The sequence below is a fragment of the Larus michahellis genome, chromosome 3, assembly GCF_964199755.1.
Source record: "Larus michahellis chromosome 3, bLarMic1.1, whole genome shotgun sequence".
Taxonomy (NCBI): Eukaryota; Metazoa; Chordata; class Aves; order Charadriiformes; family Laridae; genus Larus; species Larus michahellis.
In genome coordinates this window covers 39,771,656-39,795,026 of record NC_133898.1, presented here as the reverse complement: position 1 = coordinate 39,795,026, position 23,371 = coordinate 39,771,656, and the positions used below count along the sequence as shown (strand labels likewise).

At 54.7% G+C, this 23,371-nt stretch overlaps 1 protein-coding gene across 9 annotated transcripts; it reads left to right on the top strand.

The window, feature by feature from the left end:
- The first annotated feature begins 637 nt into the window (after window positions 1-637).
- On the top strand, window positions 638-22,284 carry VEGFA (vascular endothelial growth factor A). 9 transcript variants are annotated; one of them, XR_012586118.1, is made up of 9 exons: window positions 654-1,903; window positions 7,992-8,043; window positions 13,212-13,408; window positions 15,209-15,285; window positions 15,700-15,732; window positions 15,894-16,040; window positions 17,058-18,552; window positions 19,707-19,838; window positions 22,124-22,204. XR_012586118.1 is itself a non-coding variant. In XM_074579783.1 (9 exons), exons 1-9 carry the CDS (start codon window positions 701-703, stop codon window positions 22,143-22,145), a joined length of 1,935 nt encoding a protein of 644 aa, XP_074435884.1. In that variant the 5' UTR covers window positions 678-700; the 3' UTR covers window positions 22,146-22,284. The 9 variants fall into 9 exon arrangements, 7 of the variants coding, with proteins under 7 accessions (XP_074435886.1, XP_074435890.1, XP_074435885.1 ...); XM_074579783.1 differs by having other exon boundaries at window positions 678-1,903; window positions 18,481-18,552; window positions 22,124-22,284; XM_074579785.1 differs by lacking the exon at window positions 19,707-19,838 and having other exon boundaries at window positions 638-1,903; window positions 18,481-18,552; window positions 22,124-22,284.
- The last annotated feature ends 1,087 nt before the right edge of the window (window positions 22,285-23,371 follow it).

Genomic DNA, 23,371 nt, shown 5'->3' with positions numbered 1-23,371 from the left:
CACGCATATTGTTGCTATATATCCCACACAAGGAAATTTAGCGTGTCAGACAAGCGAAGGAACTGACTTGGGGAATGCCTGGGGTAACCCCAATGAGAGAATCTGCCTTTTTGCCCTTCAAATACCTTCCCAGAAAGCAAGGTTCGGGGGAGGTTTGTCTAGCAAAATCTTCACCCCTTCAGCACGACACTGGGCCCCTGCTCAGCCGGTGCAGGCAGGCCCCCTGAGCCAAGGCGGGTGGCACTGGATAAAGAGGAATAAAACCCAACTGAGGATGACCCCCCTCTGCCCCTTTAGCACATAGCTGCTAAGAAATCACTGTATCTGAAAAGCAAAGGCCTTGGCCAGGGTAGTGGGAGGGGAGGGAGGGAAGGACGACGACCATGATCTCAGTTTGTCCCCTGCTGTCCCCCTCCCCCCAAATGGCTCCGCTGGACTTTGGAGCAATTCCCACGGGTAAGGTGAATTTTGACCCGAACGTGCATCCATCGGCGGGGCAGAAAGGGTGGAGGAAGCGTGGCCCGTGGGGCGGCCGGGGGCGGAGGAGGGGGGGAAGGCAGGGCGGGGAAGGTTGCGGGGGGGTGTAACGTGGGAGCCGCCGGGGGTCTGCGGTCCCGCGTGGGGCGGGCGGGGAGGACGGCGGCGGGGGCGCGCACCCCTTTACCTCCGTGGCCTTTTCGCCGAGCGCGGAAAGGGATGGATGGGATGGGAGGGGAGGAGGGAGGGGAATCGTCGGGGAGGGTGGGACTTCGCCGGAGCCTCTCTCCCCGCGGCCGCGCCGAGCAGTTGCAGAGCGCCGGCGAGCGGGCGGTGGGGCGGGCGCTGCGCGGGGAGCGGGCGCTGCGCGGAGCCGCCGCTGGAGTGCGCGGAGCGGGGCTACCGCTGCCGCGCCGGGGGCGAGGAGCGCACGCCGCGCCGGCGGGGGACAGCGCGCCGCGGAGAGCAGCCCTCCGCGGGCACCGGGACCTGCTGTTGGCTTCGCCGCCTTGCTTTTATCCTCTCGTTTAATTTATTTTTTCCCCACCTATACTTTGATCCGCTGGGATTTTTTATTTTATTTTTTTTCCTCCCTTTCCTGCAGAGCCTCCCCCCGCACCGGTTCCCTCCCTCTCTAGCCAGTTTGGATTTTTTTTTTTTTACATATATTACTATTCTGATTTTTTTTTTCCCAAAGCGGCGGACAGAGAGAGGGAGAGAGAGAGACAGAGACAGAGAGGGCAGGAGGAAAACGCTCTGTTCGTCCCCTCCGCCACCACCACCCCGATTTGCGGAGAGGGGTCGGGCCAAGCGGCGGCGGGATCAGCCCCTTCCCCCCCCTCCCCAACCCGGGGAGGCGACCCCGGCTCGGGGAGCCGCCGGAGGCAGCCGCCGCGAAGAGGGGGCGCAGGAAAAGAGATGCATTGAAACTTTCCGCCCAAACTTTGGCGTGAGTGCGGGAAACCGAGCGAGCGAGCGCGGCGCGGGGTGCCTGCCTGCCCCGGCGCGGGGAGAGCGGCCGCGGACGGGCGCCGCTGTGGAGCTCGGACTGCCCGGCGGCGGGGGCCGGGCGGCGGCGGCGGGGCGGCCGCGGAGCCAGCGCTCGGCCCGGCGGAGCGCCCACCGAAAGCAGCAGCGGGGGCCGGCGGAGAGCCGGGCTTATGGAGGGGTGAAACCGGAGACCCCGAAGAGGAACCCCACTTCCCCCGGAGCTCCTCGCAGCGCCCGGCCGGCGGCACCCCAGGAGGCGGCGGCGGGCACGGAGGAGGCGCGGGCGAGAGCGCGGCGGGGCGGCGGCGGCGGGGCGGCGGCGGCGAGGCGGAGCGCGGCGGGCCCCGCTCCGCGGTGTGCGCCGGCAACCATGAACTTTCTGCTCACTTGGATCCACTGGGGGCTGGCGGCGCTGCTCTATCTGCAGAGCGCGGAGGTAAGCGGCGGGGACGGGGCGGCCGTGGCGGCGGGACGGGGGCTTTTGTGCCCCGCGTACGTGGGGGGGGGGGGGGGGGGGCGCGGCGGAAAATACTTTTTCACACACCCCCCTTTTCTTTCCCCCCCCTCATCTCCCACCTGCGCGGTGCGGTGCCGCGCTGCTGGTACCATGTCCGGGTGGGTGCCCGCAGCGCGGACACGTGTGTGTGCGTGTAAAGCTGCAGCGTGGGGAAGGCGGAGGAGGTGGCAGCGGAGGGGGGGGGGGGGGGAAGCGGTGCCCGGCGCTTCGCAGTCCCCCGGAGCAGCCGGCAGCGCCGTGCGGGCTGCCCGTGCACGTGTGCGCGCATTGCGCGCCCCTGGCGGCGTGGAGCTCCCGCGGCGGCGGGGGACGGGGGGGTCCCGGTGGGGGACGGGGGGTCCCGGCGGGGCCCGTGGCCGTGGCGCCGGGCCCGGGGCGCTGCGCGGCGCTGCGCGGCGCGGGGCAGGGAAGGGAAGGGAGGCAGCGCGGTGGCTTCTTGCATCAGCCTCGCCTCCCCGTCCTCGGGTCTCCTGACATTGCAAAAGGGTGTTTCAGGCGGTATTTGCCTTGGGTCCCGGCTCGGGTTCGTGCCGCCGAGTGGAGTTCAAAATACCTCGCTGGAAAAACAAATAGAGATCAAAGAGGACAAAATGGATCCTGAATTTCTTCCAGATTGATTTTTTTTTTTTCTCCTTCTTTTCAAAATACATATCTCCCGCACCGAGATTACAAAACCGCGCATTCTTCTCTTCTCTTCTCTTCCTCCTCAGTCACTTTTACTTTTGCCTCATTGTCATTCCTGAGGGTTAGAAACCAACTCTTCCTCCTTTTCTTTCTCTTTTTTTTTTTTTTCAAGAAAGGCAGCTTTCTGTGCAAACCTGTCCTATAAATCTGCTTTCTAAAGAGTCAGGAGGGCTGTGTTGCCAAGAGATATTAAGGGGTTTAGACAGAGTGCCCACGTGAAAGTGGCGGTTCGCTAGGTGGGCATGGATTACATTCTAAAGGCTATAACAGGTTAGTTCTCTCCTGCCATTTCCCCTCAGCACTTGGGAGAGAACGCGGGCCAGATCATCTCCTGCAATCGCAAAAAAAAAAAAAAAATCCACGTCGCTTGCAAACTAATGTTATTCACATTGTTTGTTCAGCACCGATGCTGGAAGGTAACTCCCCAATTAGGAGCCATTTCAGCTGTAACTGAAGTCATGCAGGCACTGCACGCTTTGTTTCTAGCCTGTTATATCTCTACTTTCTCCAGTGACAGCCGCACATTAGGCTGTGCTCGATGGGAACCCGAGGCGCAGCTCTCACTGGAGTGTGCCACAGAGCAGCTCCGTGCCTGCTGCCTGCCTGCCAGCCAGATTTGGCTCGTGGGACAATTCTTTCCGCTCTCCAAGAGTTTTTCCACTGTCGCCTAAAACGGGGGTTTCTTTGCCTCTCAGCTTCTCAGTAAACTTGTGCAGTAGCGTCGGTTCCCCAGCTATAGGTTAGACAACTCTGTATTTGTGACTAGTGATAATACCCTTTAACCCTCCCCTTGCTCCTTCTCCCCTCCCCTTCCTCTTCCCCAGAGGAGGAAACGGCGGATCAGGTAGAGTCCAGGTCCGACTGTCCTCAGGAGTCACGTAAAAGCCTTCTGCTGCCTTTTCTCCTAGGCAGGAGGATGGTGCCGATAAGAAAAGAAAGAGGATAACGCTGGGGAAAAAAAAGTAGGGAAGAATTACAGGGTGTTGGTAGGGCTGGGGGGAAATGTTGCGGGGACAGATACATGCGAGATTGCGAGATGTTCAGATAGCTGGGTGATGGCGGGCCATATAAGTGCTCAGGCAGATCGACGGTGAGGTCTGCCCTTCGGTTCTGTCCTTATTTGTCTGTTGATTGCCTGGGCACCACGGTGATGGGAACGTTAGAAATACCAGCAGATCTCACGTAGGCAGCTTGACGATGACTCCGGGCATGGCAGAAGGCATGACTCTTCACGCCGGGACTAGGGTTTTGTGCTTTGATGATAATATTTATCTGTACTGTTAATCTGGCTGTCGTGCTGAATAAAACCTATCTAGCTGGCCAGGCGCGTTGGAGAGCATTAAATAAAAGCCCTGGCAGAGGCTGAGTTGGGAGAGCGGGGTCCAACGTGTGTCAGGCAGCTTTCCTGAAGGCAAAGGAGGAGGGACGCAGGAATCACGGCGCTCCTCTGGGGAAGGTGGCAGGGGGATGGCTCCTTACTGAGGCAGTTGTTACAGTCGCTCCTGCAGCAAGGCTGGGACGGTGGGAAATCATGTCATGGTTGGGGCTGGGCGGCGCTGATGCCACAGGTGTCTGCCTCCACTGGTGGCAGTAGCCTTTCCATGCAGGAGAGGGAGGAAAAGGTGCTTTTGCAGTGCCGCCCTCCCAGCTGTTCGCCTGTGCTGAGCTGCGGCGCACAGTCCTCATGCCCCACGGGGTCAGAGAGGTTGCATTGTCCCCTTCCAGTCCCCCTTTCCTAAAGAACGGGAGATGCTTGGTCATTCCCCATCTTCCTTTGTCTGCGGGTCTTGGCAGCAGCCTGGTGGCAGGTCACCCCTGATGAGGGTCTGGGAACTCTTCCCTTCTTGTCCTGAACCGGGGAGGGACCTGGTTACACCAGCTGTATTGCCATAGGGAACAGGCAGCGATCAGGCACGAGGGAGGGAGGGAGAGCGAGCCTGTGACTAGACTGCTAATGATCGCACACCCACCAGGCTCCCTGCCTTTGGTGTGCCTCTGCGCCAGGCCACGATGGGGAGCCACCGGAACCTGCTTCCCCAGCCCGTAGGCAGCCGGGACGCAGTGGGTCACCTTCCCCAGAGCGGCTCCGGGCCTGTGCTCTGAGGACAGGCTGGGAAGAGGAATGCTCCTTTGGGAGCAGGGGAGAGGAAAGCCCGTGCTGACATCCCAGAGGGGCTCGATGATTCCTCAGCAACCCCACATCCCCTCTCCTGCCCGTCCTGCTCCGTGGCAGAGGTGCCTCAGCTGTGCTGGCAGCTTGTGGGATTACTGACCTCTGTCTGCATGTACAATGGAGAAGGAGTGCAGTGAGTCCCGTTCCACCCCCCTCCCCTTAAGTAGAAACCGCTGAGAAGAATTTCTAGCGCCTAAGACGAAAAGTGCCTTAACTCCTGTCCCAGAGTCCCTCTCAAAGTGGATGGATTGTTTGTTCCAGTCCTAAACAGTTACAAAGCTCTTTTAATGAGGCTGCACAGATTAGGGGGAGGGGAAGGGAGAGAAAGAGGGCTGGTGGTGGTGGTGGTGAGGGGGGTGATGGTTGGAGAGGAACGGCTTGATTAACCTTTTCTCTCCCTTCAGAGAATAACTTGCTGCGGACAGGGACAGGGGGAGAAGGGGGACAGGGAAGGTGCAGACACATGGATGGTGTGAAGTGGGTTTATTTGTTAGGGAGGGTTTTACTCCACTGCAGGACGTGCATTTGGTGCGACCTGCAAAGGGCATAGAAAGGAGCTTCCCCTTGGTCAGCCCCATTCCCGGGGTCATTTATCCCACTCTGGAGCCCAGGGGTTGCTTCCACACCTCAGTGAAATGTTGAAAATATATTGGAAGGAAATGGTGTTACCGAGCCGTTGGGTAACTCCAAAAGCCAGCAGAGGGGAGTGTGACCTTCAGGCTCCCACCGAAGGGCATGCCAGGCCTGCTTGTCCCTTGGAACGCTTTTGGTTCCCCATTGCGCTGTCTGATACGTACCAGACTGGTTTAAAGTAAGGCACAAGCCCCTGCCTCGCCTGCCGTTCTCGTGGCTGGGCTTTGAGGGCACAAGCCACAGGTGAAAGGCACTGCCGAAAGGGCAGAAAAGTTTCTTGGTATAGTGAGCAGAGAGCGTGTTACTGATAGTTCTGGGAAACCTTTCGGGTTTCTGCTCAGAGCTTTCCTGGTAGCGCTCAGGAGCTCTCTGCAGACTTCATACCAATCTTGTTTCCCATCCTCGGGGTGGGATCGCAACCCAGGTCTAGGTGAGCGCTGTGAGAGTGTTCTGGGTCCTGCCCCAGGACATCAGGGGCAGGGCGAGGTGCTGGCCAGGCGCAGGTGAGCTGTGAAAGTGTGTGGCTTGCTTTTACTTCCCCTCACCTGTGCACCGTGCGTGCTTACCTGTGAGGAGGCGGCAGGCTTGGCAGCCGTCAGGGCAGCCTCGCATAGAGCACGGGTAGAATGACCCTCAAGGTGTCTCTGAGCTAATTTTGCTCAGTCCATCACGGTCATTCAGTGTGTGAACCAAAAATCCCTCTGCAAAAGGTCTTGGGGGCGTTGTGACTTGGATAAACTGACTTGGCTTGTGATCCTCTTCCTGTGCTATGACAAAGATTGAGGCTTTTCTGCCCTTGATGCGGTTTTCTTTTGACCCATAGATTGTCAGGCGCCGAGTGGCTTTGGAAGGCCACTGCAACCTCTGCTGCCTCCATTTTGTTTGTGCTGTTGCAGTGACCTTCACACTTCAGGAATGAAACTGTTTCTGGGAACCTGCTTTTTAAACTGTTGTCACAGCATTGAGGCTGGGCGCGCAGCCCTCTCCTCCCCAGAGAAGAAATAGATCCAGGCATGGGGTGGCTCGGGGTCTGGGCTGGTGAGTTATGCCCAGGTACAGAAAGGCTTTGGTTGAAACGAGAAGCAAGGAGTTGGGTCGGGGGGACCTTAGACAAAGGGAACTGTGCGCAGACACAAAGGAGCAGCTGGGAGAAGGGGCTTCCAGGGCTTTGCTGTCTCTCTTTCCCCCTCCTTTTAAAAGCTGACGCTTCAGGCTGCTGGGATGGTGGTGCTGCCCTGTGCGTGGGGCTGCCTAGAGGACCATAGGTGGCAAATTCCCGTTGTGAGCTTGAGGTGGACTTTGCCTGCTCAATTCAGTCCAGCTATGAGATTGGAGGGCCTTTTTCAAAGCCTAAATGCAGTGTATCGCGGATGAAGCAGTATTTTGTGTGTATTGCCGCACTCTTTTTGGCCTCTGCTGAAAGGCAGCAGGTTCTGGGGCAGATGGCATCACACAGGTGGAAACATACCTTGGAGAAGTGAAGAAAGCCGGGCATTTTTTGGTTTTGGTTCATAACAGAACAGCAGGGGGAAACCTGACTTGGCTGGAAAAGTTACGTCAGAGCTAAAACCCTCACGCAAAGCAGGAAGAGTGGAGTTTTTGTTTCACCTGGAATTAAAAAGACTTCCCTTAGTAAAGCAGCGTTAACACTTCTCCGACCCCGTCTGGGGGTGGGTTACCTGCTGCCACCCCTGCCTGCGTCACTGGTGTGGCAATGCCCCTGCTCCCAGCAGGAGCGAATACAGAGCTTGGGGCTTTTTTGGGGGGTTTGTCCCAGGGAAGCTGCAGGGGGCTGCAGGGCGGGGGACTGGGCCAGTTGTATGAGGGCGTGGGTGGGAGAGGAGGGGGACCCGGGCGGTTGGGCGGCCTTCGTCGGGGAAGCGGTGCTGTCACAGTTAATCGCCCTGACACCCGGCCAGATGCCGACACCTCGGTGGCCACCACCACTCCATGACAGACATCTGTGACATTGAGAAGGGGAGCCATGCCCTTTCGCGCCTGGACGCCCTTCTCCCTGCCCGAATTCACCTTTACGGGGGGGTGTGTGTGGAAATGGAGGCGCCCAGCCCTGCCGGTCATGTCAGCGGTAGAAGGTCACCCCTGTTATTCTTCTCCCCTGGGCCCAGCTTTGCTTTAAGGTTCTTGACCGTGATCCCTGGAAGTGCCTCTCGAGGGACGCCTTCCTCCCTTCGGGGCCTCTCTCGGTCCCGCCGCGCTGGAGGCCCGGCCGCCTCCCTCCCGCCTCCTCCTTCCCTTCGGCCCGGGGCCGTCCCGCCGCCCGGGTCCCTCTCGCCTCCCCGGGGGACGGGGAGGGTGGGGGGAACAAAAGGCCCCTCTGTGCCCGCCGGGCCGGCTGGAGGGGAACGGCCCCACCTCGGGGGTGCCCCCTCCCGCCGGGGCCTCCCTCCGCCTCCTGCCCGGCGGGGCGGTGGCGGCGGCGGGCCCGGGAGCCCTCTCCGCTGCCCGGGACCGCGTAACGGCTCCGCGTTGTGACCCGATTTTCTGTTATCTTTGCAGTTGTCGAAGGCTGCTCCTGCCCTGGGGGATGGGGAGCGGAAACCCAATGAAGGTAAGCGCTGGGCGGCTTCCCGGCGGCGGGTGGGGGCGGCCGGGGGCTCGGGGGAAAGAGGCCCGAGCCCCGGGAGCCGCCGGCGGCCAACACCGCCACCTCCCGGGGAGCGGCGGCGGCGGGAGCGAGGGGGGCTCCCGGCGGGAGGCGCCGCCGCCGCCGCCATTAACCCCTTCGGCCGCGGCGGCAGCGCCCCCCGCGCTCCCCCTGCGGGCTCGCGGCGGCCGTGAGGCCGGGGCGGCCGCGGGGCCGTGGCGGGCGGCAGGGCCGGCCCAGCCCGCCGCTCGCTTCCCACCACGCTGAGGCAAACTGCGTGCGTGCGCTCGTGCACATACGCCCGCTCATTTATATATATATTTATCTCTCTCTCTATATATATACACACGCACACACTCACGCACACAAAGAGCTGAGTAGCGGCGAACGGTGGTGCTGGGGGTTCGCCACGGTGCCGTAGGAAGGGATTTGTCATCTTTGCTGCCCGCCTCTTCCCCGGCGGTGCCCGGCTGGGTGGCCAGGGCTCATCCCCAAACAAAGGCCGAAGCAGCGCCCCGACTCTCCCCAGGCGGCCGGGCGGCGGGTTTCTGAGGGCAGAGAAGGGAAAAATGGGCAGCCCAGGGTGATTTTACGGAGTCATGCCTCCTGACAGTCCCGGGTACCACCCCCCCCCCCAAGTCAGGATACCGCTAAGCGCTGTGGAGAGCCAGGCTTGAAAAATACACTGTTTTATTCCGGTTTGAGCTAGCGGTCTTTGCAGATTCATGGGGCAGCAATGTGATCCAGTAGGTTCCACTTAATTCCTTGCTGGTGGTCCAGTGCAGGTGGGGCTATCGCCTGGTGAGGGAACCAGAGGTGGTGCCTCTGCAGCTGTTGTGATTTTTCTGTCACTCCAGCTGCCCACAGGCCAGGCTGTGGCAATGTCCTCTGCCTCCTTGGTTTGTGCAAGCAAATGTAGACCAGAAGAGCAGTGAGCCCCCAGGTTAGTCAGAGACGCCTCCTGCAAGCGCCCTGTCTGGTGGAGCCCTGCGCGTCGCGGGAGGTTGTCTTTCTGTCTGCACTCCTCAGTTCAGAAGTGGGGTGAAAGGGCTGTGGACTTTAGAGCCTTCAGGCTGAGGTGATCGTCAGCGGCTTTAAGACCATCCTGACTGTGTTTTCCCCATACCTTCATCACAGAGCAGACCACTTGCTGCATGGCAAGGTCTGGGGAAGTTCTTCCAGGGTCCTCACGGGTTGTGACCTCCAGCGTTATTCCAGCTGGAGGTCAGCAGAGGGCTCTAGCAGTGTGGGCCTAGATTGGCTTTTTTTTTTTTTGTGTCGCACTCTATTTCAATTTCTGTTGCACTCTGTTTCAATTTCTGTAACTTTATTGGTGTGACAAGCTGCATGTGTGTTGCCAGAGGTTGGTGGCTGGCTGTGTTTGGGATAGGTGTCCATTTTGCATGGGCAAAATTCCTGATTTTTCTGGCGGGCTGCCGCCTGTTGTGCTTGACCCTTGCTCCCGCTGAAGTCAACAGAAGAAGGTTCAGTGACTCCAGAGGGATCAAGATGGAGCCTGCTATGAGGCTTATTTTGGTAATCGGTTCTCTGCTGTTGGTAGAGAAGAGGTAGTGTCCTCATCTGTGCCATTTGTTGTGGTCACCTGTCTTCCCAGGGAGGGGAAGAGTTGAGAATGGTGATGGGATCGCAGGAGAAGTTGGTCTGGCAATGTGAGCGGTGGGACTTTGCTGCTATTGCCTTGGTGCTATTTCTGGTTCTGCAGTACAGATACATCAGTGAGCTAGAAATCAGAACTCTTGGCATTGCCTTCCTGGCTCTACTGCTGTCCTACCCCATGACCTTTGAGGTCGTCTCTCAGTACCTCAGTTTCTCCTCTGTGAAGAGGAGATGATGATGTGCCTCTGTTCCACAAGGAAGGCCCCGTAGTTCCTTCCACCGAGGCTCTTGGGGCCTTTGGGCTTGGGGTGAAAGGTGATTTTGTGTCTTTGGCCATTTTGTGCTTGTTCTGAGATGTCGAGCTGTGACAGGTTTTTATTTGGGATGGACTTACTCTGGTCGGAGACTGTAATTTTAGCTTCAGCCCCTACCCTTTTGTGCTCAAGAGAGCCTTCCACATGTTTTGTGGCACGGGAAGTTGTAGAGGAGTCAGACAAACACTCTTTGTTTGTTCCACGGGAAAAGATTTTCTGGTATAAATAAAGGAAACCACCAGCACTTGTGGCTGCGCTTTTATTTTTAAAAGAACAGTGTGTCTGTATTGCTGCTAAGCCATTGACGGGGAGGGAGGCAAAATGATCATAGACTTGCTCCTTTTCTAGTCTAGCATGTTCCCACTTGACTGCTCCAAATTTGGACTTAATCCTGCCTGCTATGGCTATGTCTGCCCCGAAGAGTTAATGTGCGCCCTGACTGGGTTGTAACCTTAACTTCCCCCTCCATTGACAAAGAAGAACCTCTGACTCAAATCTGGAGGTGTTTTGCAGGGTAGGGGTGTGGGGTGTGGGTTAAATGCAGGATTAACTTTTAACGTGGGCTGAAGCCCAAATTGCAGGAAGGGAGCAGGCCAAGTGGTGTTAGTCCTTCAGTGACCTTCCTATGTTTCCCCATGAAAGACAGATCTTCTTCCGTCCCTGACACAACCAATGGAAAGGAAGCACAGACTGAATCAGCCCTGCAAAGTGTGGAATATGACTCCCAGTGCATAGGGGTGAGTGTAGGTAGGGTGGCAGGGACAGGGCTTTGCTGTGAGGATGACTACCTCAGTCATGCGCTCCGGTTTGGTTGCTAACTGTGCAAGTGAACTATGGAGCCTGGCACAGTCCCTGTGTGAGCACTCTGTGTCTGGCAAAATCAAGGCAACGCGCCTTTCATGGAGGGATGTTCTGACTGGCAGCTGGAGAAAGATTCCCCGTTTCCTTTTCAGAAGCTGATTCAGACTTTGGAAAATCATCGTATGTTAAAGTAAAGGCAAAAACTCCCAGATTCTTTATGGGAATGATTTGGTCCTGTCAGATCTCCCAGATCTCAAGTATAGTATTAGGGTGAAAGTAAAGCCTCTGCAAAAGAATTTGAATGTGCTGTTCTGTGGCCAATCTGTAGTCCGGATTCTCTGGTGTAATCCAACTGCTTGCGCAGTGCAAACATTTAGAAAGAGTGGCAGACATGAATCAGTTTCACTTCATTTTTTCTACTCTGTTTCGGTTTCTGCCTCTTTATGCCCCAGACTACTGCCATGAGCAGCATTTGATCTGCACAGGTAACTGCCACTTTCCCTCCTCCTCTTCTTCCTTCCTTTCTTCCCTCCCCTCGACATAGGTCTGTAAGCATTTCTATCCTGAACTGTGCCTTTACTGCCAGAGTTCCCAGGTCCTTTGCTGGCACAGCGTGAATAATCAACAGTGCAGTCCAGTGGCTGTCATTGTGCCTGCAGAATTTCCCACATATTAAATTGTTCAACTTGTTGGAAGATAGGCTGTGAATACAGTCACTCCGAAGGGGAACGGGAAGAAGGAGGTAGCCGCAGACAAGATAGGAGAACAGACAGGAGGCATACTGCAGTTAGGGGAGGAGGGAATAGGAAGGGAAGGGTCAAGGAACAGAAACATGCTGTCTTCTAGATGAGGAATACCAACAAGCAGTCCATGCCTGCCAGGCTACATTTCCCTTTCACAAGCCACTTTCTCTTTTAATAGCTGCTCAGCTCTCTGACACTTCAAACTCCCTGGATGGAAGCTCCTCCCCTCTTGTACCCGCTCTCAGCACTGTGGCACTGTCAGCTCTGCATGACCTAGAATTAACTTTCAACAATTAACTGCGGGCTGTGAGCTCCAAGCCCTGCAGCTTTTGCATTTTTGTGGCAAAGTAACCTTTATGCCAGTTTGTCACAAGTTCAGGGCACTTTAGAAACGCTTACTGGAGACCATTTTTTTCCATGATGCAAGCAGTTTGCGCTTATCACTCAGAGTTATCAACCTTGGTGCTGTAGGACTCTGCATACTGTACAGGTGGATCATTATAGTGCATAACAGCGTGCGGCAGGTACTATCTCTTTGTGTGTACTCTTATCCTCTGCTCCATTTGAAACATCCTCCTTTGCCTGCCTGCTGGAAGAGCTAGGAGAGCTGGAGGGTTCCAGGTACTCTGAGGTGTTTGCAGAACTGTACCAGCAGCTGGGTTTTGTGCGTGTGTACTTATCTATCCTATCTCTCATCTCTTTAAATCTCTCCAACCCTTGACCAAGCAGCAAAATGAAGCTTTGGCAAGAGACTGGGAAACATTGAGAAACGCTTGTGAAATCAGTGCAGATCGCAAGCAGTTAGTGTTTGCTCCATTCGGAGGGAAGGCAGGGGATAATGGCAGATCCACCCTGTTCCCCTTCCCACACTGCCTCATTGTGGTTCAGTAGCCAAGTACATGGTCTCGTTAGTCCTGGGGGTGCTGTGGGCTTGCTTTGAATCTTTCAGTCGGTGGCTTGATTCCTTGGGCTGGGAAAGTGGTCAGTGTGGAGACATGGAGGCTGTGACTTGTAGCAGGTGCTGTTGTGGTTCTGAGGTGGCCTGTTGAGGTGGATATTCTGCTTGGACAAAAGAGGTAGCTGATGAGAAGAGTGAAGATGCATGGTTCAGAACCCGCTGCTTGTTCTCGGGAGTGTCTCTGTGCTGAGGCCTGTAGAAAGGATGCTTCTGCCTTATCCCCTTGCCTTCTAAAGCCCACTGGGGCATCCACTGGCTCTTTTGAAAGCAGGTAAAAGACAAATGGGTGAAGGGCCTTAATCCGGAGTGCACATCATCTGCAGCAGCCTCACGTGCTTTTTGCCTGAGCTAATATGCTTAGTGGCAGCATATCTGAGAGTATGGGGGCTAGCAGGGAAGAAGTTTGGGGAGGAGGCACCTGTGGGACACGTCATGGTGCCAGGGAGGCAAATAGTGAGTCTCTCTTGTCTGTCTTGCCTCTGCCCTGAAGCAGCGTTAGGAAGAGATTGTCTCTTTCTCTTCCCCACTTGATTTTCTGTGTGTGAGTAGGACAGAGACAAAGGAATTGGGCCTGCAAGACTGCTAGTGAGGAGCACAGGGTAGATGTGTTGCAATTGTCTGTCTCGTTTTAAGGGGCGAAGCACTAGATGTTCTTGAGCTAAGTTTGTATTAACGTATTCCCTCCATTCCTCCTTTTAGTTATCAAATTCCTGGAAGTCTACGAGCGCAGCTTCTGCAGGACAATTGAGACCCTGGTGGACATTTTCCAGGAATACCCTGATGAGGTGGAGTACATATTCAAGCCATCCTGTGTGCCTCTGATGAGATGTGCGGGTTGCTGCGGCGATGAGGGCCTAGAATGTGTCCCCGTGGATGTGTACAACGTCACGATGGAGGTGAGGGCCCAGCTTGCAAGCTGGCATGCTTGGGTGGAGGAAGCAAGTCAGCCATCACAGCCACCCCAAGTCCCAGCTCCCAGCTAATTCAGAGAAAGGGCAGCCTACCCCAGGGAACTGGAGATTGTCGGATCAGGAGGGCTTGCCTCTATTCCTGACCCTTGTGCCCAGCGTTGCACCATGCAGGGTTAAAAGATGAGTTGCTCATCTCTATTCAGGGCTAAGAGGGGAATCTCTTTTTTGGCTCTGACCTCTATGGTGCCCAAATACAGTAGCTAGGAGCATGCAAAGGGGCATTTCTGCAAAGGAGTGCTTGGTGCTTTTAGAATGCAGAGGAGCATTTCTGATGCCTTTATCTATGAGGCCCCAAAGAACATAATCCTTGGGCCCTTGCTCCACCTTAACTCTGCGTTTGGTCCACACAGCTGTTGCTCTGAAGGCAGCTGAGTAGTGCAAAAGGGGAAAGCCTGTCAGTACTCCCTCCTGGAGGGCATGTGAGGTCAGCCTTTACCAACAGAGCAGGGGATTTGGGTCATTAGCTACATTGGCACAGCAGGGGTGGAAAGGGGCTCTAAGAAACACAGTGCTTCGGTGTCAAGTGGAAAAGCCTTTCTGCCTCTGGGCATCCTCCTTCTTTGTTGGGAGGCTGCTGAATTCATTCCTTGGAAGAGGCCGAGATGGCCGTGATAGCAAAGGCTGGGCACACCGGGAAGATGCAAACTCCGCTTTAGAGAGCTTTGTCAGTGCCCTTGTCTGCCAGCCTGCATCCCAGCATGTGTCCACAATGGTGCTGGTGCCCATTACCCTTAACATGTTGCTCCCTCACCTGCTTTTGTGCCTCAAGACTCTTGAATGGCCACTGTAAATATTGCCATCATTTTTTGATATGGATGAGAGACGTGCAGGACTGAGTGATTAACCAGCAAACTCTGTTTACCTGTCATTTGAGCTGTGTTTGAGCTCTGGCAGAGAACCTGTCTGTGCCCTTCCATGGTTCCCCATACTGCTTTTCCACTTGCAGGCTCCAGCCTGGGCCAGAGCATACTAACATGGTGTAGCTGGGGTTGGTTTTCTTCCTACCATTCCTTGCTGAATTACAGTTTCTGGCTGGTATGCCTGCATGCCTGTGAAGGGTCAGAGGTACCTGAGCAGACCTCTGGTGCAAATGCTAGAGCTAGTGGTCCAGCCGGGTTCTGGGTTGAGAGACTGTGGCGATATATGCATAGCTTCTAATATAGCTTCCCTGGAGGCACCTGGGTTTGGGGGATGGGCAGTGTCTGGCTCTGCAGGACTGTTTTAAGCGCAGATCACCAGGTTTACTTTGCGTGTTGCGTCACTGAGAAAGTGAGATGTCAGCTGGGAAGGAATGGTGGCTTAGGAAAAAGGAGTCGGATATGGAATTTTGCTTTGGGCTTTTTTGTTAGACTGAAGCACGCTGCTACATGAGAGCAGGCTGGATGCTCTGTTACTGTCTCTCTAGCGTCAACCAGGGATGGCTCAGTGAGAACCTTGCTATGGTGTTATGCCCTCTCCCATGCCTGTCTCCAAGGCAGTCCACCAGTGCTGGCACTTTGCATGCATGAGCAAACAGAGCTTTGGCACGAGCCTGGTGTTGCCGCTTGCTTGTGATCAAAGGCCTTCCCTGACTGGGGGAATGGGGCCTCAAAGCCAGCTCAAACTCTGCCATGCTCTTCCCAGGAGCACCTGGGGTGCAAATGCTTTGCCACGCAGCAGGCTGATTTGGAGCAGTGAGTATAAATAGTGAATGGGCAGTGACCCTCTCTGTTTCTTTCATTCCAGATCATGAGAATTAAACCCCATCAGAGTCAGCACATAGCGCACATGAGCTTCTTACAGCACAGTAAATGTGACTGCAGGTGAGAATGGAGCAGCATTGGTTCCTCTTGCAATAAACTTATTCCAAGCCTTTCCTTTTTTCTGCCATTGGGTTGGGACTATTGTCCAGAGGCTTCTGCAGTCTCCTCAGTTGGTTTGCAGTGGGATGGCTGAGCCTGGGGAAAGAAGTACTTTGCTGGCGTGGCTCCTCCATCTCTAGATATCACAAGCGGACAATGCTAGCCTGCAATCTGGGGTCTTTTGGCACTGGCTGCCAGCGAGGTGCAACAGGAGAGTAAACGCTTTGAGAAGGACCACTTAACCTGTGCCATGGGCATCCTGCAATGCCAGCTCTACATGTCCTTCCCTGGACTTGGTGGGAACTGGGGATAATACTGAAAGTATATATGGTAAGCTACCTTCTAATGAGGCCTTTGTTCTTTCTTCCCCCACAGACCAAAGAAAGATGTCAAAAACAAACAAGAAAAGTAAGTGACAAGCCTTTCCTCCTTTCTCTTTTGGTGGTTGGTTGGTGTTTCCTCTACCCACTGCCCCTTGCCCTTTTCTTTGGTTGGAGATACTCACTTTGAGGTGTTTTTGGAAATGGCAATATAGTAGTGCATGGGGCGACACTCTGAATCCGTTCCAGGTGGGCACAGAAACCCAGATCTGATGGTCCTTCCTTCATACCCCAGACCTGGAGCTTGCATGACCCACGGCCGTGGCAGTCATTCCTAATGCTTTATCCCGAGTCAGGGAAGTCCCGTCGTGTGTGTCCTACCAGAATGGATTCAAGGTGCAGCCCCCGTTCTCCCTTCCCTCTTCCTGGGGTGTTTCTGGTTACTGCAAATCGCTGCCTTTCTTTAATATTAATTTTTTTCTTGCTGCTTGAGTGAGTACTTGCTGGCTTCTTTCACAGCAGCCTGGGTAGGAACTCTGCTGGCTACAGGGAGAGGTGGCAATAGAGGCCTGGTGGAGGCAGGACTGATGCCATGCAGGATGTGACGCTGGTTGTGGTTGGGCGGGGGCCTGGGAGGGTGTCAAGGGAGGTGGATGTCCTAGCTGGGTCTTGGTGGAGGCTTTCATGAGAGTTTTTTTTCAATCTGATGGATTTTCTCTGGTGACCTGAAGGACGTTAAGGCACAACCTTCCCTTTCCTTCCTCCCCAAAGTAAAAAGGTTGTGGAAGGTAGAGAAATAAACTCTCGTCCTGCAGTAGCCGCAGGGACGATCACAAAACGTGGAACAACATCGAAAAAAAAAAAGAGTGACCTCTCTGGGCGAGAGGGTCAGCTGGACTGCACATGGCTGGGATAGCGACTCTGCCATTTAGAGGTGCGGAGTTGGAGAGGAATGGGGTGAATATTGGGAGATGAGGCTGAAACAGAGAGAGAGAGAGCAAGCGGGAGAGTGAGAGAAATTCTTTCAGCCCTCTCCTGGTGGTTGTATATTTCTAGCTGCCTTCCAGCCTCTCCTCCTTCCCCTGGAAATCTGCTCCTGGCTGCATCGGGCTGCGTGCAGCCAGCCCTCCTCTCTGTGCAGGGCGGTGTCGGGGATGGTTGGTCTGCGTGGCTCTGTGGTTTGAAGGTGTGCGAGAGTTGGGTCTGTTTGAACTCTGGTGAGGATGGGGTGTGGGTGAAGCAGCCAGCCCGGACTGCTTTGCATTCCCTTTTCTCTTCTAACAGCACCTTGCCTGCTTTTTGCTGGTTCTGCACTCCCCGGGGAAGGAAGGGAAGGGATGGGAGAGATTGGTGTGCTTTGATTTGTGCTGGATTGAAAGTCCTGTTATATTGGTGCCCCTCTCCTCCCTTCAGGTCGATTTTCCTCCCCTCACCGCCTCTCTGTGACTCCTGGCATGTAGGGCAGAGGCTGGGAGCGAGCTGATGCTCTGACACTCGTTCCAGTGAGACGACTTGAACAGGGCCTAAGAAACACCTATGGTGCTTTCCCTTCTGTCCCCCCATGTCCCCTCGACAGCTCCCTCCCGAGGTGGGCTGCACCAGGGAAGGAGGGAGCCCTTGCTGAACTGCCGCAGTGCTGGGGCTCACTCGCCTGACCAGCCCTGGTGCTTTGCCTAGGGCCTTCTCCTTGCATGTCTCTCCCTTGGTCCTGTGCTAATGTGGCTCAAGGAGCAGCGCAGGCTCCAGCCTCCCTCCGTCCCTGTGCTCTCACTGGCCTGCAGGGATCCACGGTTAGTGTCCAGGCCTGCGCGTCCTAGCCCCTGCCTGTCCCAGCTCCTGCCCAAGAGTCAGGAGCAACTGGTGAATTTTTCAGAAGAGAGTCAGTGCCTTGGCTCCGTCCACTCATCTGTCTGGCAGATCCCTGTGGAAGGTGAGGGGAGGGAGGGAAAGGAGGGAAGATCCTAAAGCTGCTTGCTGGTTATCTCCTGGGTGTCATAACTAGGTCAGGCCTCCCTCCTTCCCCTTTGGCACTCAGGAAGGAGGCTGCCAGAGGGGATGTTAGCAGACAACCAGCGAGGTCTCCTGGAGTCCTGCGAACCACAGGCAGGAGGTGGGGTAGGCAAGCAGAGCCTTTGGGCTAGATAGCCCTCTCCCACACAGCACTGCTGCGTAGACCAGATCTCTCCCCTTTTCTGTGGGGTGCTGAGGCCAGGCCCCCTTTGCTCCCATCCTAAGGCAGGATTATCACTGGCTGCCCTGCAGCAGAGCTGTTGGAGCGTGGCTGCCCCCTACTAGGCCCGGTGCCGGGCAGTGCTTCAGGTCAGAGCGGTTTCCCTTTCCCTGGGGAGAGCCCCTCCGCTCAGGTTGCCTCTTGTCAGCCAGTGTGCGTCTGCGCTTTTGTCGCCTGGAACGGTTGTCTGCACTCACTGCGGTTGCGTGATGCTTTCACGAAGCTTTCTGTTCCTTCCCCCTCACCCCCTCTCCCTCTCCCACTGCCCCTCTGAGGCTCCAGCAGATCCACCTCTGCTGGCAGCAGCCCTGCTGGAGGTGGTCTCTGCAGAATCCCCTGGCGTTGGCTTGGCTGTGGGCAGGCTGGTTGCGGTGCCGGCAGGAGCTCAGGAGGGCCGGAGAACGCGTGTGCGAGGTGGAGATCTGTGCTTCATCCCTGGGACTTGCCCTGCAGTCCTGCCTTATGTGCTTCCCCCCTCCCAGCAAGGCACATGGCTGTATTTTTTTTCCTTTTCTTCCTTGCATTTTCTTCCGTTTTCTCTCTGTCTCTCCCTTTCTTTCCTTCTCTCTCTCTCTCTCTCTCTGTTTTTTTTTGTTTTTCTTCCAGAAAATCAAAGCGAGGAAAGGGGAAGGGTCAAAAGAGAAAGCGCAAGAAAGGCCGGTACAAACCACCCAGCTTGTACGTTTGTGTCCTCTGCTTGTAGATTCTTTTCCCTCCCTCTCCCCAAACCAATCCGCCTGCTTGCTGCTCACTCAAATCTCACCTTCCCCTCCCAGTCACTGGTGGGCTGCAGATCCTGCAGGGGCAGCGCTGGTGGTGGCACCGCTCTGGCACTAAGGGCGTCTCAGGGAAGGTGGCTTTAGCTTGCTTGGCTCTCTAATCATCAGTGGTGACCATTTTCCCAAGGCATAAGTGTGCGGGTGGGTGGGCGAGCGCCCTGCACCTCTTTTCCACGCCTTCTGGTTGCAGCTCTGTCATCTGCTTTTCCCCCCCACTCGTCTTGTGCCCTCACTGCTACGACGACTGGCGACAGGCAGGCTGGCATCTGCCGTGCATGTGTGTGTGAGCGTGCGTGCGCGCGTGTGCGTGCGTGTCTGGTGGAGTCACAGGCGGAGAGGAGAGGTGGGACGGTGGGAAGCTGAAGAGAGGGTGCTGGGGAACTGGGGTGGGAGCGGCGGGGGGGTGCCTCTCTCTTTTTTCCTCTCTCTGCTGGATTTGGTGGCTTTTCTCTCCCTGTCTCTCTGTCTCTTCTGCTCTGCCTCTCTCACGGTGGTTCACAGAATTCTGCATTGTAAATTCATGGCCCCTTCGTAGGAGATTCCTAGGTGGCAAGGTTGGGATGGGGATTACAGAAAGGAGGGCAGTGCCAGCTGCAGGGGTAAGCACGTGATACTGGAGCCCAGCTGCTTTCCGGGGGAGGTGAGACCCCGTGTATTTAACTCGTTTAGCCGCTGGCCTCTTTCTACTCGAATAGCCCACTTCAGAGAACTCCTTTCATTGATACGTCAATAGCTGGTTGGGACCTCTCACCTTCCCATCCTTGCTTTCCCCTTCTTCCTCCCTCTGTCCTGTGCCGGTGGATCCAATGCAGCATTTGTGAATACTGTGCAGAGAGCCTGTTTTCTTTCTCTTTTACGCTAATGCAAGGGGATGCTGTCCTGGGGCTGCCGGGGTGCTGCTGGAAAATCCATCAGCCTGCGACGCTCCAGTGGGCAGCATGGGGGCTGCGGGAGGGGGCAAGGGGATTGCTTTGATGTTTAGGGTGTTGCATGTGTATTTTCTTTCTGCTGAAGCGCTGTAGCTTAGACATCTTTCCTTTTGCCTTTTTGCAGTCACTGTGAGCCTTGCTCAGAGAGGAGAAAGCACTTGTTTGTACAAGATCCCCAGACCTGTAAATGTTCCTGCAAATTCACAGACTCACGTTGCAAGTCGAGGCAGCTTGAGTTAAACGAGCGCACTTGCAGGTTTGTGTCCTGAAGGATGAAAGAGAAACACACAAAGAGAAAGAGAGAGAAAGAGAAAGAGGGGGGAGCTTGCTTCCTGCTGACTTCTGGCACCAGTGCTATATGATTACTTCTTTTCTCTGTCCTACGTGGGCCAGAGGGCAGACGGGCTAACTGAGAGGAGGACAGAGTTTCCCTGTGTCAAAGGGCGGCTGCGCGTTTCAGATGTGCTGTCAGGACTTGGACGGGGATGGCTCCCAGAGACAGGGCGTTTGTATCTATGGTATCCTTCCCCGTAAAACAAGATAACGGAGTTCATGTTGCTGAGGTAGCCAGGGGGAGGGTCTGTAACCCTCTGCCTGTATGCAACTCTCAGCGTACTGTTGGACAAAGACAAATCCTTAGCTGCCTAAGATTTGACCAGCACTGTCTTCCAAGCACTTTTTATGTGGCTTGTGGACACTGCTGTGAGCAGAGTGAGGAAAGCCAGGTCAGGAGCCTCCCTCAAGGCTGTCCCCACATTCTCCTTTGCCTCTTAAAAGCCAGGGAGAGCACCCTGTCCTCTTGCACTGTGCTCACAGTTTCCTGTCCATGTCTTGGCCAGAACTGGGGTTTGAGGGGCTGCACTCAGGGCTGTGCTGTGGGATACAGCAGGATTAAGTCTGTTTCTGGGTGAAGGCAGGCAGAGGTCTGTATTTCAGGTGCGAGGTGGGAGGCGCAAAGACACTGTGTGGTTACCATTTGTTCAGAGATCCGTGCTGTGCATGTGTCATCTGAGTGCTCTCTGTCACGCACCATCTGTGGCGTAGACGTGCAGAAACTGATTCCTTGTTCTCACCTGAGTGCTTTGGTGAACTCGGTGGGGTCTCTTGACTCGCACCAGCTATGTGTGTGTCTCTGGTGTGGGGTCATCCTGCTTCTCCAGAGAGAGACATAGAAATGGGGTTGCTAGCGAGCCTTTGATTGTGACTCTGAACTCAGGCCCCTTTCAGAGAGATGTAGGAGATTCCTCCCGTCAAGAGTGTTGCAATGGCAGTGGCTGGATGGGAGAGGACAAGGGAGAGAGATCCAGGGTCCTCTGCGGCTACATCCTGAAAGAGGAGACATCCATTTGCCTCCATTTGCCTGCTTAGTATTGGCTAGGTGACTAAGGCTGCTACAACAAGTAGCAACTGCTTCTTTAGGTTTGAAAATGCTTTGTGCCCAAACCAGAGGGGCATTGGCACTGCCAGTGTGGTGGAAACTGCTCTGTATACAGAGGAATTTTCTGGGGTGCTGTAATTTCAGTGGGAAAGTAATTGATGGAAGGGACAGAATAGAGCAGCTTCTGGAGTCAAAGTTCTCCCAGCAAGCGTAACCCCTGGAGTGTGACACCAGACCTAACTTTGACCTTTTCCCGCTGTTCCTGTTCCCAAACTGCATAATAACGGGAAATTACCCTACAAAGTTTCAAGGGTGAGGAATAGTCACAGATATAAAGAAAAAACAAACAATACCCCAAAGAATTCATCATGGCAGAAGGGGTTTGCTGGTTTCTCTTAGCAGTCCCTCTCTATGGTGGGATAATTGGCACTAAGGGAGGTTTCCAGAGGTGTTGTGTTGGCCAGAAAGATAGGAAGGAGTCATAAGAGTGGGTAGCTTATCAGTTTCCAGATAAAAAGCTGGTTAAGTTGAAGTTCCTCATGCTCTTTTGTGGAGAATTAGAATTGGGCCCTACAGGGGAGGGTAAATTCTCACGACTCCTGCTGCTTCTTCAGGCTGCTGCTGCTGTTTTCTGGTGCTAACCCCTGCTCATGGCAGCTAGTGGACTGAGAGGCACTTCCTTTTTGCCTTCTTGCCTGCATGAGGCCTTGTTGCCTGCACTGCTTCCAACCCAAACGGGAGGCTAGGTGGAGAGCTGGGGGAGTGCGTCTTTCTGCATGCATTGCTTAGCCTTGTTTTCCTGTGTGTTTGTGTGTATCTGTGTGTGCATGGTGTGAGAGGGTGCGAACAAGACACTCAGCTCATCTGCGAGGAGGCCTCTGACTCTGCTCCTAAATTTACCCTGGTACCACTATCCCCCCCCTGCCCTGTCTAGGTGAGCCTGGGGGAATAGTATTCAATGACCGATTCGTGGGTCGAGATTCTCAGCTGTTTTGCCCCATCTGCACAGCACTTCACCCCACCAGTGACGTCATGCCATGTCTTAACACCATGTGCTCTTAAACACATTAGCCACCTCCCTTCCTTCCCTTCCCTGTCCTGCTTGCACCCCCGTCACAAACATTAACACCTCTCTTTTTTTTCCTTCCTCTCCTCTCTGACAGATGTGAAAAACCGAGACGGTGAGCAGCGGAAAAGAAGGGGGAACAGCCCTGTTTCTGGAGCCTGATTTCTCGCCTGGACAGAAAAAAAAAACAAAACAAAACACTAATCCAAATGAACCCTAAAAATGAAGGATCGGTAGAGCACAGCACTTTCAGTACGGACGATGGACTCCGGAAGGAACATTCCCCAAGGCACCCGCCGCACAGAATTCACCTTTGGGTTTTGAACTGTTTTATTTTATTTTTCTTTTCATGCTGCTAAATAACAGAGCCAGGAAGACTATAGGGGTGTATTTGATGGGTTTTCTCATGCATACATATATATGTGTGTATACATGCATATACATATATATATATGTATATATATTTTAACCACATCTATATATACATATATGTATATCTTAACCACACACACACACACATATATATATTATATATATATATATACTGATTATTTTTTTTAACATTGCTAATGTTATTGGTGTCTTCACTGGATAATACTCGACTGCTGTGGACACAAGCGGGCTACTTGGGGCATAAGAAACAAGCTAAGACTGGACTTGAGTAGAAGCGCTGGGTGTAAACTTCTTAACTCTTAACTGACTTGTGCGGCCTCCGCTGTTTCTCTGTAGAGTGTGCTGTACCACAAACCACCTTCTCCTTGCCTGGGACAGGGAGGAGAGGTGATGGAGAGGATGGGCAGGGAGTTCCAAAGAGCGGCATCCTAGGGTGCGATGGGTCAAAGGCCAAGGAAATGGCCGTCTGCGTGATCAAGGATTCCTCCTCCCCTCTCTTCCCCCAACCTTCGCCCTTACTCGGCTCATAACCTGCCTGCCTTGCTGGGACATGGGATGTCAGTGTACATTTTGCGTTGACTTTATTCGCTATAGAAACTTTGCCAGAGAGACATGCTGGCTTCTCTTAAGGATGGTGGGCAGCTGATGCGCGCACTAACTTTTCCATTCGAGGAAGTATCACAGGAGTCTAGATTTCCCGCCCTTGGTGGCTGCAAAAGGACACAAGGCCTACAGTGTGCTGAAGCAAGAATGGGGACCGGTGCATAGCCACACAGTTGTTCAGCACTGTCTGCTTTCTTCATGCACAGAGCTGCCACTCAAGAGCATCCAAGATGCTTACGGAACATTTCTGGAAAGGGATATTAATCAAAAGTATATACACAGTAGGGGGGTGTGTGTGTGTATGTGGATGTGTGCATTTGTGTCTGTGTGTATGTATGTTTGTGTTTTT